Genomic DNA, 16,958 nt, shown 5'->3' with positions numbered 1-16,958 from the left:
TTATAAAACATATGCTCCTGTAGATAATTAACTTTCACTTTTGACTTTACAGTATTGAATGATTTAAATCAATCAGATTTTGACATAAACAAAAGTATAAGTGCACAAAAAAGTAATACTATGAAATGTTTTTTTTTTCAATAATTAGTAATAGAGAACAGCTAAGTAAAAGTTGTTAAAAGAAGTTTTGTCCAAATAGTCTCTCACATACTTTTGTCATTAGTTTCAAAATGTCCTGGACACGAGCATCGCCAGATTGCTTGTGAAATAAAATCCTTAGGTCGCAAAACCCCCTTCATAAGAAATTCTTGGTTTAAAAAATGATATAAAACTAAAGATTCGCTTTTCCATGTCTAATCTTATGCAGGAAAAGGAAAAAGAAACGATATCATGTGATGATGTTTAGTTCAATAAAAACAACAATAGCTTGGAACCTTTTCTCATAGCAACAATAAAATCCAGAAAGAGAAACCAGCTGTAAGAGCAAGATTTATGGAAAAGATGTCTCTAAAACTTGAAAAAAATAAAGGAGATGCCACCTGTTTATGCAAAGATCTGCACAACAGTGTGTTCCTGGTTGTAGCTCGAACCCGGCCTCCGGACCGACCTGAACACTCGGGCGGACCTGCACAAAAAGGTGAGCACTCCGACGATCAAGTCAGTATAGGTCGGATTCCAAGTCTAGTTCGAAGCCAGAAATCATCGTACCTGATCGGGGAGTGAGGTCCCCTACTTATGGGTGGTGGTCCCGCTAATCTAGCGACTGTTACATTCGGTAATCTCGGGACCGTCGGTTGACGGTTACGCCCGATAATCACGCCGCAGACAATTGCGCATCTCGGCCCATACCGAGCTCCCCGGTGGGTCGGACCTGAGCCAGGCTCACCTCGGCCCTCACACTTGGCATTTGTCGGCGTTGGTGGCGGCCATCTCGGCCTTCCGAGCTGGGCATGATTCATGAGTCATCTTGGAGCACCAATAGGGGTCTTCCACGTGTCCCCAGTATTCCCTTCCCCAAACATTGGCCCCCTCTCTGTCTGGTCCGATCTCGACCTGGCAGAGAAGTTCATTCGGCTTGCTTTGGACACGTGGCGACTTCCTATTCGTGGGAAAATACAACCGTCGCGGAAGATTTATCGTCGGAATATTCAAATATTCCGACGCTTCGGATCTCAGAGAGGATCCCAGCCGCTCGTTGATTACACGTGTACGGTGGGGAAGTTCCTCCGACGGGCTATAAATGCCCCCAATCCTTCAGATCATACCTTACGTTCCTTGAATTCTTGGAGTTCGATCTGAAGGCAGCTCGAACCCTTGGTAGGTCGGTCTCTTCCCTATCTCTTTCGAACATAATTGCCATGTCGTCCTCTATTAGCAGCAACCTAGGATCCGATCTAGCTCGTAGGTTAGAGTCCGAGCTCGAGGAGATAGAACACTTTATAATCTCCTATGACGGGGAGGATAACGATGCCTCCACTTCAGGTCAGGGTTTGGAATACCCTTCTAGGATACCTGAGCACTACCTCGGATCCCTTCATAGGGGGTTCGCTATCCCTGAGAACATCCTCCTCAGGCTTCCGGAGGAGGGGAAGAGAGCTGACCATCCTCCAGAGGGATGGGTCACTCTCTACTTCAAAATGTTTGAGTACGGCCTCAGACTTCCCTTTCACCCTTTTGTCCAAGAATTTCTCTTCCGGACTGGGTTGGCTCCGGCTCAAGTGGTCCCCAATGGGTGGGGTGTCATCTTCGCTTTGGCCATCCTCTTTTGGCTTCGAGCTCGGGATAGTGAGGAGGCCGAGCTGTTGGACGTAGACCAGCTCCTCGCGTGCTTCGAGGCGAAAAGGATAGCTAAGAAGCCTGGTCGGTTCTATATGTGCGCAAGGAAAGGCACAGGCGGTATAGTTAAGGGGCCGACCTCCATCAAGGGATGGGTGAGGAAGTGGTTCTACGCTTCGGGGGAATGGCTCGCAAAGGACGAGTCAGGTCGTCCCTTCTTTGACGTCCCCACTAGGTTTGGGAACCTAGGTACGGAATAGTTCTTACTTTTCGTAATTTTCTTCTGTCTTTCAGGTCTAACTCGGATTTTATCTTCGTGCAGTTTCAATCCGACCAGTCCCCGAGCTTACGCAAGCCTCCTTCGACACTCTGAAATACTACAAGGAGCGCTTTCCGAGGGGCAGGAAGGTCGGAACCCTAGTGACTGACGAACTGCTGCTTGAGTCCGGGCTGCTAGATTACAACCCTGCAGTTCGTCCCATCGAATCCTCAAGGCCGAACTCTGAACTTGGTATGCCGAACTTGCCTTCCCTCTTTTTCCTCTAACCTTGTGTTGACCCTTGTTTTTATCTTGTAGCCATGGTTTGCGGATTTGCAAGCGGCGTGAAGCGCAAGTCTAAGGGCCGAGCCCATGCTCTTGAGGCTGCCCAGAGTTCGAAACCGCCCACCCCTGCCGTGGTAGGGCCTGCCTCGGAAGATCCAGCCCCAGTGATCGAGCTGGAGTCTTCCGGGGGTCCCTCGAGGGAGAAGCGCCCCAGGGATCAGACCGAGGCGGCGGACGCCCCGCCTTTGGGCGAGGAGGCGAGGGAGGAAGCCCCTCTAAAGCGAAGAAAGAAGAAAAAGAAGGCGATCTCTCCCTCGGAAGTCGGAGCCTGCAGGGTCTTGCCTGCAGGTTGGGCTGATCGGGTGGACGATCCTGCGGCCAGGATGGGCGGGACGTCCGATGTGACGGCGCGGTTCAGAATTGAGCCGTCAAGTCTCAGGGTGAGGGAGCAGGTGACCCGCATCTCAGCTGCGAGTTTGGACCGCTGCCTAAAGAGGGCGTCCAAATTTGTGAGCGCCCCTGGGTCCGTTCTGCAGAGGACCATTGACTACGCCGCCGAGGTAAGACTAGTGCCCCATTTTTTTTTTTTGCTTGATTTCACCCAACAGGTAGTTCGATCTAACTTTTTCCTTGTACCATTTCTCAGGCGTTTGTTGCTTCCATTCAATCGGCTCTGCTTATGAAGGCCGAGCTGGATGGGAGGGAAGCTTTGGCAGCGAGGGAGAAAGAGGAGTTCTCCGCTGCCTTGGAGGCTGCTTCCTCCACCATGAAGGATGAGCTGCTGAAGGCTCACTCCGAGGTGGAGACTTTGAAGGCCGAGGTGGAGTCTCAGGCCGAGCTACTGAAGAAGGAGGATGACAGGCACAAGGCTCAACTCCGAGCTGCCCACGCCATCACCAGGGGCTTGGAGAGGGAGAAGTTCCAGCTCCTGAAGGAGAAGAACGACATGCTCCAGGCGCTCGAAGCGAAGGATAAGGAGTTGGAGCATGCAACTGCCGAGCTGGAGACGGCGAAGGAGCGCCTCAGCAATGGAGTCCTGCTGGAGGAATCGTTTAGGCAACATCCTGACTTCGATGGATTTGCCAAAGACTTTTCTGACGCGGGCTTCAAGTTCCTCATGAAGGGCATTGCTTCCGACATGCCCGACCTTCAGATTGATTTCAGTGGTCTGAAAAGGAGGTATGCCGAGAAGTGGGCGTCTGGGCCTAGCGGCACCCCTGGCCCCCAAGCGTTGGTGGATCGGTATGTCAAGGATCTGGACTCTGACTACTCCGATCCCGAAGAGGACCAGGCCGACTCCACTCAGGAGGGCGCTCCCCCAGCAGGCTCTTAGACGACCACCCTTCACGAGGCTTCTCGCTGTTCTCCCTCCCTTTTCTTTTTGTTTGTAAGTGTCAGGGCAGAGCTGCAAGGTCTATAAGCCTTGGCTCTGCTCTTCATTCAATAAAGAGACTCCCATTCGCTTCTACTTTGTTGTTACTGACCTCTTTTCTTTGCTTTTCCTTTGAACTGCGGCTAATGTCACCTCACACCTCTTTACTTTTGAGGTCGCGCCTTTAAATAAACTAATTTGAAAGTTTGAGTTTGAATCTCTTAATGTTCAACACATTGCACCAACTCTGGATTTTTAACATTTCACCCTTAACTTAAAAAGGTAAAAAGGCTAAAATCCGTAGCTACTCTTCATATCGTTCCTCGTATCCTTAGGCTTCGAAGGATTGAATTTGAACCAACTGCTGGAATGCGATCGCGTGGGAGTCCGTGGCCCCCATTTAATTTATGGTCGAACTCGGAAGCACGAAATTAAATCATCACATTTATTCCGATCATAATGCTTTTGGAACAGTCGTTACAAATTCATTGAAAACCCTTTTAGCATTTCAAGGATAATAACGCTTCAGATGTTCCGCGTTCCACGGGTGCGCGAGGACATCTCCTTTCAGATCGGCCAATACGTACGTCCCAGGTCGGACGATGCCCTTGATCTCAAATGGGCCTTTCCAGGCCGGATCAAGGGCACCCACATGCGTTTGGACCCTCCTTAAGACCAGATGTCTGACCTGAAAGGCCCGAGGTCGAACGCGGGCATTGTAATGTCTGGCCATCCTGCCCTGATATTCCGCCAGGCGTAGCTGGGCCATTGCTCTTCTTTCTTCCAACAAGTCGAGGTTGAGGAGCAGCTCTTCCTCATTTGTCGAAGGCTCGTAATGCTCTACTCTGTCAGATGGCATGCCGATCTCAACCGGGACTACAGCTTCGGAGCCGAAGGCCTGGGAGAACGGGGTCTCACCCGTCGACCCCCGTTGGGTGGTTCGGTACGACCATAGAACTTCTGGTAGCTTCTCGGCCCACCTGCCTTTCTTGGAGTCCAGTCTAAGTTTGATGCCTCGCTTGATGATCTTGTTGACCGCCTCCACCTGTCCATTTGCTTGCGGATGTGTGGGGGACGAGCTGAGATGACTTATGCCAAGTTTGCTGCAGAAGTCTTTGAACTTGGCGTTGTCAAACTGCTTCCCATTGTCTGTCACTATGGCCTGTGGTATACCAAAGCGACATATGATGTTCGTCCATACGAAGGACGTGACCCTGGATTCCGTTATGTGGGAGAGCGCTTCGGCCTCGGCCCACTTGGTGAAGTAATCCATAGCAACCACAGCGAACATGGTCTGGCCCTTGCCCAAAGGGAAAGGACCAATGATATCTACCCCCCACTGCGCGAATGGCCACGGGGCCGAGATGGGGGTGAGCAGCTCGGGAGGTTGGTGGATTACGGTTCCGTAGCGTTGGCAATTGTCGCAAGTTCTAACGAACTTCTTGGCGTCCTGGCTGAGGGTCGGCCAATAGTATCCTTGTCGGATCACTTTGGCTGACAGCGACCGGGCGCCCGAGTGATTGCCGCACACTCTTCGTGGATCTCTCTGAGGACGTACAGGCCCTCTTCAGGGGTTAGACATCTCAACAGAGGCAGGGAAAAGCCACGTCGGTACAATGCCCCATCTCGAACCACGAACCGAGCTGCCCGCCTTGCCAACTTTCTGCGCTCCTTGGGGTCTTGTGGTGAGTTGCCCCTAATGAAATCCGCGATCGGGTCCATCCATGAGGGTTCTGGAGCGCCGATCTCTATCAGATCTGGTTCTAAGATCGAGGGATTATCTAGGATCTCGACGGGGACCGACCTGGCCAGGTCGGTCTCGTACGCCGATGCTAACTTGGCCAAGGCGTCTGCATTAGAATTTTCTACCCGCGGAATCCGGCTTACTTCGCAAGTTCGAAACTGGGCAAGGTATGATCTGACCTTGCCCAAATACTTCTCCATTCGGGTGTCTTTGGCTTCGTACTTGTCCTTGATCTGGCTCACAACCAGCTGGGAGTCACTGAAGACCTTAACACAAGAGGCCCCCAATGCTCTAGCGATTCGCAGGCCAGCAATAAATGCTTCATACTCAGCCTCGTTGTTTGAAGTCCGGAAGCTGAACCGCAAGGCATACTCAAATCGTTCACCCCCTGGTCCGAGCAAGAGGACCCCGGCTCCGCACCCCTTCTCATTGGAGGATCCGTCGACATAGACTGTCCAAGGCAGGTCGGACCCGCTCAGCTCGGAAGGTGGTGTGAGCTCGGCTATGAAATCTGTCGCTGCTTGCCCTTTCAACGCAGTTCTGGGTTCGAACTGGATATCGTACTCACTTAGCTCTATTGCCCACTTCATTAGGCGTCCGGAAGCTTCCGGCTTGTGGAAGATACTTTTAAGGGGCGAGTTAGTGAGCACCACCACCGTATGGGCTTGGAAGTATGGTCTAAGTCGTCGGGCCGAGGTGACCAAAGCGAGAGCCAACTTCTCCATCTGAGGGTATCTAGTCTCGGCTTCGGTCATAGCCTTGCTTGTATAGTAGACCGGGTTTTGCCGCGCTTCCTCTTGCCGGATTAGGGCCGAGCTGACGGCACTGTCAGACACTGCTAGGTATAATTGGAGCTTGTCCCCGGCATAGGCTTGGCGAACATTTTGTTCACCATTCTCTGGTAGGTCGCTCCTGCGTTTTTTAACCCGAAGGGCATGACCTTGTAGCAATACAGACCTTGGTCTGTTATGAAAGCGGTATGACCTTCATCTGAGACATGCATCTTGATTTGGTTGTACCTAGAGTAGGCGTCCATGAAAGTGAGCAGTTCGTGCCCGGCTGTGGCGTCCACGAGCTGATCGATCCTCGACAATGGGAAGCAATCTTTCGGGCATGCCTTATTTAAGTTCGTAAAATCTACGCACATTCTCCACTTGCCGTTAGATTTTTTAACTAATACAACATTGGAGAGCCACTCGGGATACGAAATTTCTCTTATGTATTCAACTTTCAAGAGTTTGTTAACTTCCTCAACAATTATATCACTCCTCTCCTTGTTTATAGGTCTTCTCTTTTGTTTCACAGGTCGGAATGATGGATCTATGCTGAGGCGATGTGTCATAATTCGCGGGTCAATGCCAGGCATGTCCTCATGGGACCACGCAAAGACGTCCGAGTTGGATCTGAGGAAGTGGACTAGCTCCTCTCTGTCGGTGGCCCCTAGCTTGGTTCCTATGCTTACCTGCTTATCGGGACTAAGCAGAGGAACAAGCTCGAGCTCCTTAGTGGGCGCGGCAAACTCCTTCCTCGGCAGGTCGGCCTCAAACTCGAGCGTCCCATCCCTGAGAGTTTCGAGGGCGCAGACCGATGGGCCTTTGAGTGCGGCGGCATAACACTCCCTCGAAGCGGTTTGTTCTCCTCGGACCGTGCCCACGCCATTGGGGGTGGGATACTTCAAAACTTGATGAAGTGTTGAAGGAATGGCCCGAAATGAGTGGATGATGGGTCTCCCAAAGATGGCGTTATAGGCCGACCTACCGTCAACTACCACGAACTCGGCCATTTGAGTGATCTGGGTTTGGTTCTGCCCCAGCGCGACCGGCAAGTCGATGCAACCCTCTGGGATGACCGATTCTCCGGAGAACCCAACCAGCGGCGTCGGGCTTCTCTTCAATTGCGACCTCGTCCAGCCCAAGGCGAGGTAGGTCGGTAAGGACAGGATGTTAGCGGATGCGCCCCCGTCTACCAGCACTCTCCTAACCACCACATGATCAATCAAGGAAGCAATCACAAGGGCATCATTGTGGGGCAGGTGGACCTCCTCCAAGTCTGCACCGTCAAAGGTGATTGGGCAGGTCGGCCCCTACTCCCTGATGATGCACACCTCGCGTCTGGCTGCACGGGCTAACTCCTTTCTTTTATGTCCGGATTGACCCCCGCTTGGCGGTATTGATGACCGCAGGTCGGTCGGTGCGCCGAGGTGGCGTCCTTGAACGCTTTCGCTCCTCCTTTTTCTCTGCTGAGCTGGTCCCGGGCTTTCCCACAAACTTCTTGAAGTAGCCGTCTTGAATTAGATCTTCAATTTGGCGCTTCAATTCCCAGCAGTCCGACGTGTCGTGGCCGTGCTCCCGATGGAAGCGGCAATACTTGTCCTTGCTGCGCCTCTCCGGGGCTCCCCGAAGTTTCTCCGGACGCTTGAGTAGTTTTTCCATTCCAGAATCCTCGATGTTCGTTAGGATCTCGGAAATTGGAATCGTGGTTGGGGTGAAGCGCTCGTAAGGCCGGCTCCTGGTAGGTCCGTTCTCCGCCCTTCGATAGTCAGCTCGGCCGCTGGAAAAGGATCTCTTGTCTTTGGACTTGGGATCTGTCCTTTCATCTTTTCCACTTCTGCCCCGGCCGATCTTTCGTTCAGGTCGGCCGGTTTTGGTTCGGAGGAGCTCCTGTCCATCGATGACTTTCTTCGCCTTCTGGAGCACCTCGGCGAAGGTGGTCGGGGCCTCCTCTCCAAGTTTCACCGTGAGGGCCTCATCGGCTAGACCGGTGAGGAAATAGCACATGGCCAAGTCATCGGAGCAGTGTGCGACCTTCAACTGCTCCTCCTGGAATCTAGTGACATACTCCCGCAGCGTCTCCCCCTCCTTCTGCCTGATGGTGGCGAGATGGGTCGCTGTCTTTTTGTCGTAGTGCCGAGAAGAGAACTGGGCGAGGAACTCCCTTCTCAGCTGAGAGTAGGTCGAGATCGACCTGGCTGGCAGTCTCCGGTACCACAATTGCGCGCTGCCAGTAAGCGCGATCTGAAAGGCGCGACATTTGATTGCGTCTGATGCCGCCTGGAAGTCCATGAGGCCTTCAAAGACTTCAACATAGTCTTTGGGGTCCTTCATCCCGTCATAAGGCTTCACGGTAGGAGCTTTGAACTTCGGAGGGATTGGTGCTTCCAAAACGTCCGAGGTGAAAGGCGATTCTCCCAAGTCGCCATCGTTCAGTGAATCGTCTTTCTGCTCACATTTGGCCTTTAAGGCCTCCACTTGAGCATCAAGCTCCCCCCTCAGCTGGTCGAACTCCTCCCTTGTGATTATCCTTGCGGGGTTGTGGGAGGATTCAGCCTGCTGATTGGAGCTCCTGTGGGAGCAGGATGGTGACTGCCCTTTTCGAAGAGACGAGCCTCTCTTTCGGTTGAGATGCTCACGGAGGTCTCCCCTCTGGCGAGTGTACCCCTCACTCTCGTTCTCTTTGGGACGTTCCTCCTCGGCTGGGCCGAGGTGGGAACCCCTTTGCTCGCGTACGTCCATGCGCGTCGCCCGATTTTCAGATCGGGACCCTGCGCCTACAGCTAGCACCATTTCGTTATACATTGCCTCCATGGAGCGCATTTGCGTGCGCATTGCCTCCATCTCTCTCTGGAGCGCATCAAAATTCTCGCTTGTTGGAGCCGGGGCTGGACCCCGGGCGCCCTTCTTAGAGGTCCCACCTCGACCACGGGTGGCCTTGGACGTCCTCGGGTGTGCAGGCGGTAGGGCAGGCGCGGTGATTCGTGCCGACCTGCGGAGGGGTTCCGCTGCTAGGCCGTTGTGACCTTGCCCCTCTACCGCCGCTGCTCCGACCTCCCTCTGGTGGGCATCGCTGGCAGCCAGAGTCCTTCGATCCGTCGTATTGGTCGAATTCGCTGGTTGAACCATGTTCGCTCGCGTGTTGGTTTAAAGGAATTGGGATGACTCAGATTGTCAGTCGAGTCCCCACAGACGGCGCCAAATGTTTATGCAAAGATCTGCACAACAGTGTGTTCCTGGTTGTAGCTCGAACCCAGCCTCCGGACCGACCTGAACACTCGGGCGGACCTGCACAAAAAGGTGAGCACTCCGACGATCAAGTCAGTATAGGTCGGATTCCAAGTCTAGTTCGAAGCCAGAAATCATCGTACCTGATCGGGGAGTGAGGTCCCCTACTTATGAGTGGTGGTCCCGCTAATCTAGCGACTGTTACATTCGGTAATCTCGGGACCGTCGGTTACATCCGGTAATCTCGGGACCGATGGTTACGCCCGATAATTACGCCGCAGACAGTTGCGCATCTCGGCCCATACCGAGCTCCCCGGTGGGTCGGACCTGAGCCAGGCTCACCTCGGCCCTCACACTTGGCATTTGTCGGCGTTGGTGGCGGCCATCTCGGCCTTCCGAGCTGGGCATGATTCATGAGTCATCTTGGAGCACCAATAGGGGTCTTCCACGTGTCCCCAGTATTCCCTTCCCCAAACACCACCTAAGAAACTCGCAGCATTGAAAGCCACCCAAGAAATATGGAAAGAACATCGTATACACTAGCTAGCAAACAAACAGGATAACAATATAAGTATTAATTGAACATAACAAATCAAATATAATTAAAATACAATATATTTTTCAACTTTTTATTGGTCGTAGAACAAGTTAGCCCTGATTTTTAGCGTTTTCTATGGATTCTCTGCAAGTCTCACTCACTACAAGAAAATTGTTGTCCAACAAGGAAAATTAGAGACGAAAAACCTTTTGTCGCAAAAAAAAAAGCGACGAAAATAAATAGTCGTTAAAAAAGCAACGAAAATGAATTTTCGTCACTCCAAACGCCGGCGACGAAAATAAAATTTCGTCTGAGCAAGGTGACTAATTTTTGTCATTGGGGCAACGAAAAGTTTTCGTCGCCGGCTTTTGGAGCGACGCATGGGCGCCAACTTTGGCGCTCTTCTTTTTATTAAAACATACGACACTATTTTGGCGCTCAGCGATGAAATGAGTTTTCGTCGCCCACCTCCCAAACAATGTCGTTCTGGCTGAAATTTCGACGTCGTTTTGGAGGCAGGCGGCGAAAACCCTTTTCGTTGCTGACCCCTTCAAAACCAAAACCGGGAAAATTGACAAAATAAGCTTCCTGTGAGACCCTTTTAAGTTTTTTAATAGCTCTTCTCAAAACACAAGTTTTCTAGTCATTGCTGACATCACCTAGTTTGCCAAATGACCTCCCATGCCCTTCCTTACTCTACTGCTTTTTTAGTTTTCGTCATTTTCCTCCCTTATTTCTCTTTTTCTTTATTTCTGGTCCCTACCTCCATCTTCCTCCTTTTCCAGATTTTTTTCTTCTTTCTTTCTCTTTTCCATGCCTTCCGCAAGCATGAGTTTTTTCTTGTTTACTAAACCATAAAAAGAAAAAACCTAAATCTCTCACCATTTTTTAAATAGCAGCCTCCATAATTCCCGTGACCTTCAACAATCGCCGACGACGGATGCATCAAAGCCGACGAGGGAGGTCATTCGTCAAAGAAAGAGGCTCAGGAGAGGAAGAAAGTTACGATGGGATGGGGAAGGAGATAGAGAGAGAGTTGAATAACAGAAAGTTGAGAGAGAGAGAATTGAGCGAGAGAGAGAAAACGAGAGATGAGCGAGCGAGAGCGAGATTGAGCGAGAAACGATTTTAAAAATTGGAATGGAGAGACGAAATCTCAAATTTAAAATACTAAGCATTGAAGATTTTTTTAACTAAAATTTAAAATTATAAAATCGCATTAATTTTAGTATATTCAAATTTGAAATTTAATTTAGATTTGTTTTCTTAATTGTTTTTTTCCTATTAAATTATTTGAACGAATCATTTGAAAAATTAACATAAATCTCTCCTTTAATATCTCCCCTAATTTTGATTAGGGGTAGAATTCAAATTTATAATTTAATTAGGTAGTCCTCCTTTAATAGTAAATTTAAAATTTTATCTAATTAGGTGGAAGTATAAAAAAAAATCATGTTTTTTCCTTAATCTGTTCCTCATAATATAAATCTGCTCCTTTAATCATAAATTTAAAATTTAATTTAACTCAATTTGGTGGAGTAAAGAAAAAAGAAAAAGAAAAAGAAAACAATCCCCTTTTTTCCTAACCATCCCATTTTTTTCGTTATTATCACCACTTCTTCACCGCTCTCTAGATCTCGCTCTCTCGATCTCGCAAAAGAAAACAATCCATTTTTTTCCTAACCATCCCATTTTTTTCTTTATTATCACCACTTCTTCACCGCTCTCTGGATCTCGCTCTCTGGATCTCGCTCTCGTCTTTCTCGATCTCGCTCTGTCTTTCTCGATCTCACTCTATCGATGACGTCGCTCTCGCTTTGTCCCTCTCTCTTCTCTCCTCTCTCTCTTCTCCCCTCCCTCCTCAACGCATTTGGTTTCATGGAGAAGAAGATAGTCCGGACAAGAGGGACGTACAAGAGATATAGAAGGAAAGTTTTTGAAATCTTGAAAATTTGATTTTAGAAGAGAGGGTGAAAGAGTTGGGAAAAATAATAAGGAAATTTTTATCTTATTTCATATGCAAATTATTCTTGTTCAACAATGTCGCCGGAGAGGCCACCAGGGAGGCGCAAGAGCTCGGGATGGAAGCAGCGGACGGCAACCGAACGGGACCTCCACTCGTTGAATTCCTAGCGGAGACGCCAAAAACTGGTATGTGTTATGTAGAAATCATGGACAAGATCAAGCAAATCTATGAAATAGAGGAAAGAGGAGGGGAGAGAGAAGAGAGATGGAGTTTGGAAGAGAAGAAAAAGTAAGGAGGGGCATGAAATGTCATTTGACAAAGTATGTGATGTCAGCAGTGACTAGAAAACTTGTGTTTTGGAGAGGGCGATGAGACACCTACACAACGTTTATTTTGTCAATTTTCCCTTCAAAACCCCACCTCATTTTCTTTCTCCCCATTTCGTCTCTCTTGGGTTTCTTCTCCATCTATAGTTCCCCCTTCTTCGCCACCGCCCTATTGCCGCCATTTCTTTCGTTATTTCGCCAGAAGGTTGTGCGATTTGGGTCAAATGTAAATTTATTTCCTTTTTAAACTTTATCTTACTTGATTTAAGCTAACATGCATTTTTTCTTTGTAGTTTTCATTTGTCTTCGCTGCCGTACCTCAAACCAAAAGTTACGCGGTTCTTTTTGGGTGTGGGTCAAGTTTAAATCAAAAGTAAATTTATTTGATTTTTAAACCTTAACTTACTTGATTTTATCTATATGTAATTTTTTTTTTTGTAGATTAATTCATGATTTGGGGATGAAGAATTACTATTTGGTATAATTTTTCTGTTTTATTTTACTTGAAGTATATCACCGAGTTCCACCCTATTAGCCTATGCATAGTTTTATAAAAGATTGTTACGAAGACAATTGCAAATCGGTTGAAGCTTATCCTAGATTATATTATTTCTCCTTTCCAGAGTGCCTTTGTCTTGGCGAGGAATATTTCAGATAACGCAATTCTAGAATACGAGTGTATTCAGAGCCTAAATCGAGGAGATCTGGAAAGATAAACTGGAGGGCTCTAAAGCTTGATATGAGTAAACCTTACGATAAGGTGGAATGACATTTCATTCAGAAGTTCATGACGGCTTTAGATTTCCATGTCTCATTTATCAACCTGATTATGCGGTTTATTTCTTCAGTTAGTTATTCTTTTGTAATAAACGATGAACGGAAAGGTTCTTTGATTCCTCATAGAGGTCTCCGTCAATGAAACCCCTATCTCTTTACCTTTTTCTTCTTTGTGCAGAAGGCTTATCTATGATTCTATCAGAGCTTGAGAGGGTGAAGAAAATTTCGGGCATTAAAATTGTTAGAGCAAGCCCTCCAATAAATCATTTGTTCTTTGCTGACGATAGCCTATTTTTTACCAAGGCAACTAGAGCAGAAGTTCAGGCGATGGTCAAGGCTTTGGAGTTCTATTCAGTCTTAACAGGTTGGGAGATAAACTTTAAAAAATTGGCTGCTTGTTTCAGTCCTAATACAGGGAGAGCCATGAAAAGATCGCTAGCAAGGCTTCTCAATCTCGGAGAGGTTGCGTGTCATAAGAAGTATTTAGGCCTTCCTTCTTCTCTTTCATATAAGAAGATTGTGTCGTTTGGGTATATTAAGGACAAAATGTGGAAGCATCTTCAAAACTGGAAGGAGAAGCTCTTCTCGGTGGGAGGGAAATAAATTTTGTTAAAGGCGGTCATGCAAACTATCCCTACCTACTCCATGTCTTGTTTCACATTGTCAAAAAGGGTGTTAGTGGAATGTAATCGGCTTATGGCAAGATTCTGGTGGGGAGGGAGTGAAGACAAGCGGAAGATCCACTAGGCCAAGTGGAAAAATGTGTGTATCCCGAAATCTAAAGGTGGGTTGGGTTTTAGGGATGGGAAAGTGTTAACCAAGCTCTATTAGTAAAACAAGGTTGGCGAATTCTCACGACTCCCAACTCCCTTGTGGCCCAAAGTTTTGAAGAGCAAATGTTTCAGAAACTGCTCCTTTCTTGAAGCTCAATGCAAACGGAATGCTCCTTTTTGTGGAGAAGTCTAATGTGGGGGAAAAATATTTTACGTATAGGGACTTGGTGGAGGGTGGGGAATGGACAACAAATTTTTGTTGAGAAAGACCACAAGATTCCTGATTCTTGGGGTCCAACTGGACAATGGAATGTTCCTCTGATTCGAGATTGCTTTGATAATGGAGATGTGGAGAATATTCCCAATATAATTCTTCCTCGGTCTAATCAACCTCATAGAACCATGTGGCAATTTACAAAGAATGGCATTTTTACCGTGAAGAGTGGTTATCATGTGGCCAATTCTAGAAAGGCTCGGGTGAGTCCATCAGATATTAGCCAGGCTGAAATTTGGTGGAAACGGCTTTGGAGTGCAAATGTCCCATCAAAGGTGATGCTTTTCGACTGGAGATTGTTTAATAATTTCCTTCCAACTGTAGAAAATCTGAGAAACCGAGGAGTTGACATATCGGGAAGGTGTTCTACGTGTGGGGCTGGCAAGGAAGACTCTTTTCATGTGTTTTGGCGATGCAAATAGAGTAAGCTCGTTTGGGCATGTACTCCTTTCTACAATATGGATTGGCCAAAGAATGTCTCTATTGTCTCTGATATTTTATGGTGGTTTAGCGATAAGCATACAACTGATTTTGACCTTTTACTTACTATCACTACAATAATTTTGATTTTTGGCGACGGAATTTTTGGCGACCACAGATTTTTTCCACGCCGAAAGAGATTTTCAGCGACGACATCTAATTTCGTCTCGATAGTCACGGTTTTGGCGACAAAATTGAAATTCGTTGCCTAAACCAATCTTTTGGCAATGAAATCGGTAATGTGTCGCCGAAAGTTTATTGTTTCGAGGATGAAACCAGGTTTCGTCACTGAAACTTAGTCTTTCAGCGACGAATTACCAATTTCGTCGCCGAAAGACCCATATTTCGGCAACGAAATATATATTTGGTCGCCAAAACATGGGTTAATCCATGAAATTTTATGAGGCGGTAAAATTTCCGCCCCTTTCTGGGCATCTTTGGCGACGAGAAGTATGTTTCATCGTCAAAGAGGCACGACTTTCGGCGGCAACTTGGCTTTTCGTCATCGAAGGTGGCCATCGGCAACGAAATAATGATTTCTTCATCGAAAGGGTCAAAGACAAATTTTAAATTTGCTTTTTCGGCCACAATTTTTGAACCTTTGGCGACGACTTTAAATGTCGTCGCTAAAGGTTGCCCTAAAATCCAAACAACTCATTTCTTCTTAATTCCTCCATTTCTCATCTTCCTCTTATCTCTCTCTCGCGCCGTCCCCACCCCTCATCTCTCTCGTCGCCACGTTCGTCGTTGCCGCTCCCGAAGCCATCCGTTCTCACTGTCGTCGTCCGTCCATCCCCACCGTTGTCCGATCCCGCACTCTCCCTTCTTTTGTCCGCGTCGCCCGCACCCTCTCTTCTTCATTTCGTGCCGCCCGTACCTGCTTCGACGCAGCCCTCACCATTTTCTCCGCCGCCACCTGCCGTCGCCGTGTCGACGCCTCAACAAGGCTTGAGGTTGTTTTTTTACCCTATTTATGTTATTTTTTTATAATATTAGAATTATTTAGGTCTTTTCGTATTTTAAAAATATTATATTTATGTATATTATTTTGTTTGTTATTTGAGAAATTGTCAATTTCATTTGATAAATTGTGAATTCTATTTGATGTTTTGTAATCTTTAACACATGCTTTGAGTTATGTTTTGTTTAGTAGTAGATGTTTTATATGAGTTATTGGATAAATTGTGAAATGACTTATTTGAGAAATTATGAAAATTGTTAATTGTTTTATTTTGACATACTTTATTTGATTGTGAGATGTTGAAATATTGTTTGTCTGATTTAATTTATTGGTTTAGTAACTAGGAAATACTGTTAGTTATTTAGTTTAAAAGCTACCAAATGAATATGTGGTGATCAAGTCAACTACTTAAATTAGTCGATGCTTGTGCGCATGATTGTTTTATTCATATGTGTTCTTTGTGATTTTATTGTGTTGGTTTTGAATTTATAATGAATTATGAATTCGTTATTTTGGTTGTGAATGTTTGATCTAGATTTTTAGCGACCTCTCTAAGTATATTTTAGTTCTTTTTTTAGTGGTTATATCTTAGGAATATATCTAAGCCTTCAATAATACTTTCAAACTCTCCTACTTTTAACTACAACACTCATAATCGACAATAATGACCACACCCCTGTCCTCATCGTCTCACTTTGAATGCAAATTTTAGATATTTTTATTTTAAAAATATCCTTAGGTTGATGGCAAAATGAACCTAATCTTTTATCTGATTCTTTTAGGATTCAACATTGACCATTTATACTGAATTAGAGGTTTTTTAAATAGTATTATCATGGAGAATGAATAAGGATTGGATTAAGGTTAGTGATAGATTCTCGCCCGAATATGTTCAAGGAGTAAAACATTTCATAGAATTGGCAAAACTTCACGTCAACAATATGGGAAAAACAAGATGTCCATGTAGATATTGTATGAATGTAAAGTGGCTTTCAATTGATGAGGTAGAAAGACACTTGTTTATAAATGGAATATCACTTTCATATACTCAATGCATATACCATGTAGAAGAACCAATCCGTTCAAGTTGTTATACAAGACGTGAAACTCCTTCACACAATGAATTAAGTAGAGAACCCAATGTTATGAATAATGAGGATGGTGATATGTCTGGACTTCTGAATGATTTACAGTACCCTATGGTAGAAGAAAATGTAGAAGGTGAACAATTTTGTTTTGAGATGCCCCCAAACGAACATGGAAGAGACACGTCTAACAATTTCGAGCAGTTGTTCAATGAAGCGCATAGTCAATTGTATCCAAGTTGTACAAAATTTTCATTATTGAATTTTTTAGTAAAACTTATGCATATCAAAGTCATTAACAATTGGAGTAATAAATTGTTTGATATGTTACTTGAATTGTTAAA

The 16,958-nt window shown here is 46.6% G+C and overlaps 2 protein-coding genes across 2 annotated transcripts; both read left to right on the top strand.

Moving 5' to 3' along the window:
* The first annotated feature begins 12,053 nt into the window (after positions 1 to 12,053).
* Positions 12,054 to 13,644, top strand: LOC111025719 (uncharacterized). The gene is made up of 2 exons (XM_022303618.1): positions 12,054 to 12,123; positions 13,220 to 13,644. Exons 1-2 carry the CDS (start codon positions 12,054 to 12,056, stop codon positions 13,642 to 13,644), a joined length of 495 nt encoding a protein of 164 aa, XP_022159310.1.
* A 362-nt stretch (positions 13,645 to 14,006) lies between these two features.
* Positions 14,007 to 14,510, top strand: LOC148209117 (uncharacterized). Its single transcript, XM_088117418.1, has one exon. It carries the CDS (start codon positions 14,007 to 14,009, stop codon positions 14,508 to 14,510), a length of 504 nt encoding a protein of 167 aa, XP_087973544.1.
* The last annotated feature ends 2,448 nt before the right edge of the window (positions 14,511 to 16,958 follow it).

The sequence above is a fragment of the Momordica charantia genome (genome assembly GCF_013281855.1).
Source record: "Momordica charantia cultivar OHB3-1 chromosome 9 unlocalized genomic scaffold, Mcharantia_2.0 BLBB01000009.1, whole genome shotgun sequence".
NCBI lineage: Eukaryota > Viridiplantae > Streptophyta > Magnoliopsida > Cucurbitales > Cucurbitaceae > Momordica > Momordica charantia.
This window is presented reverse-complemented; position numbering and strand designations above follow the sequence as displayed.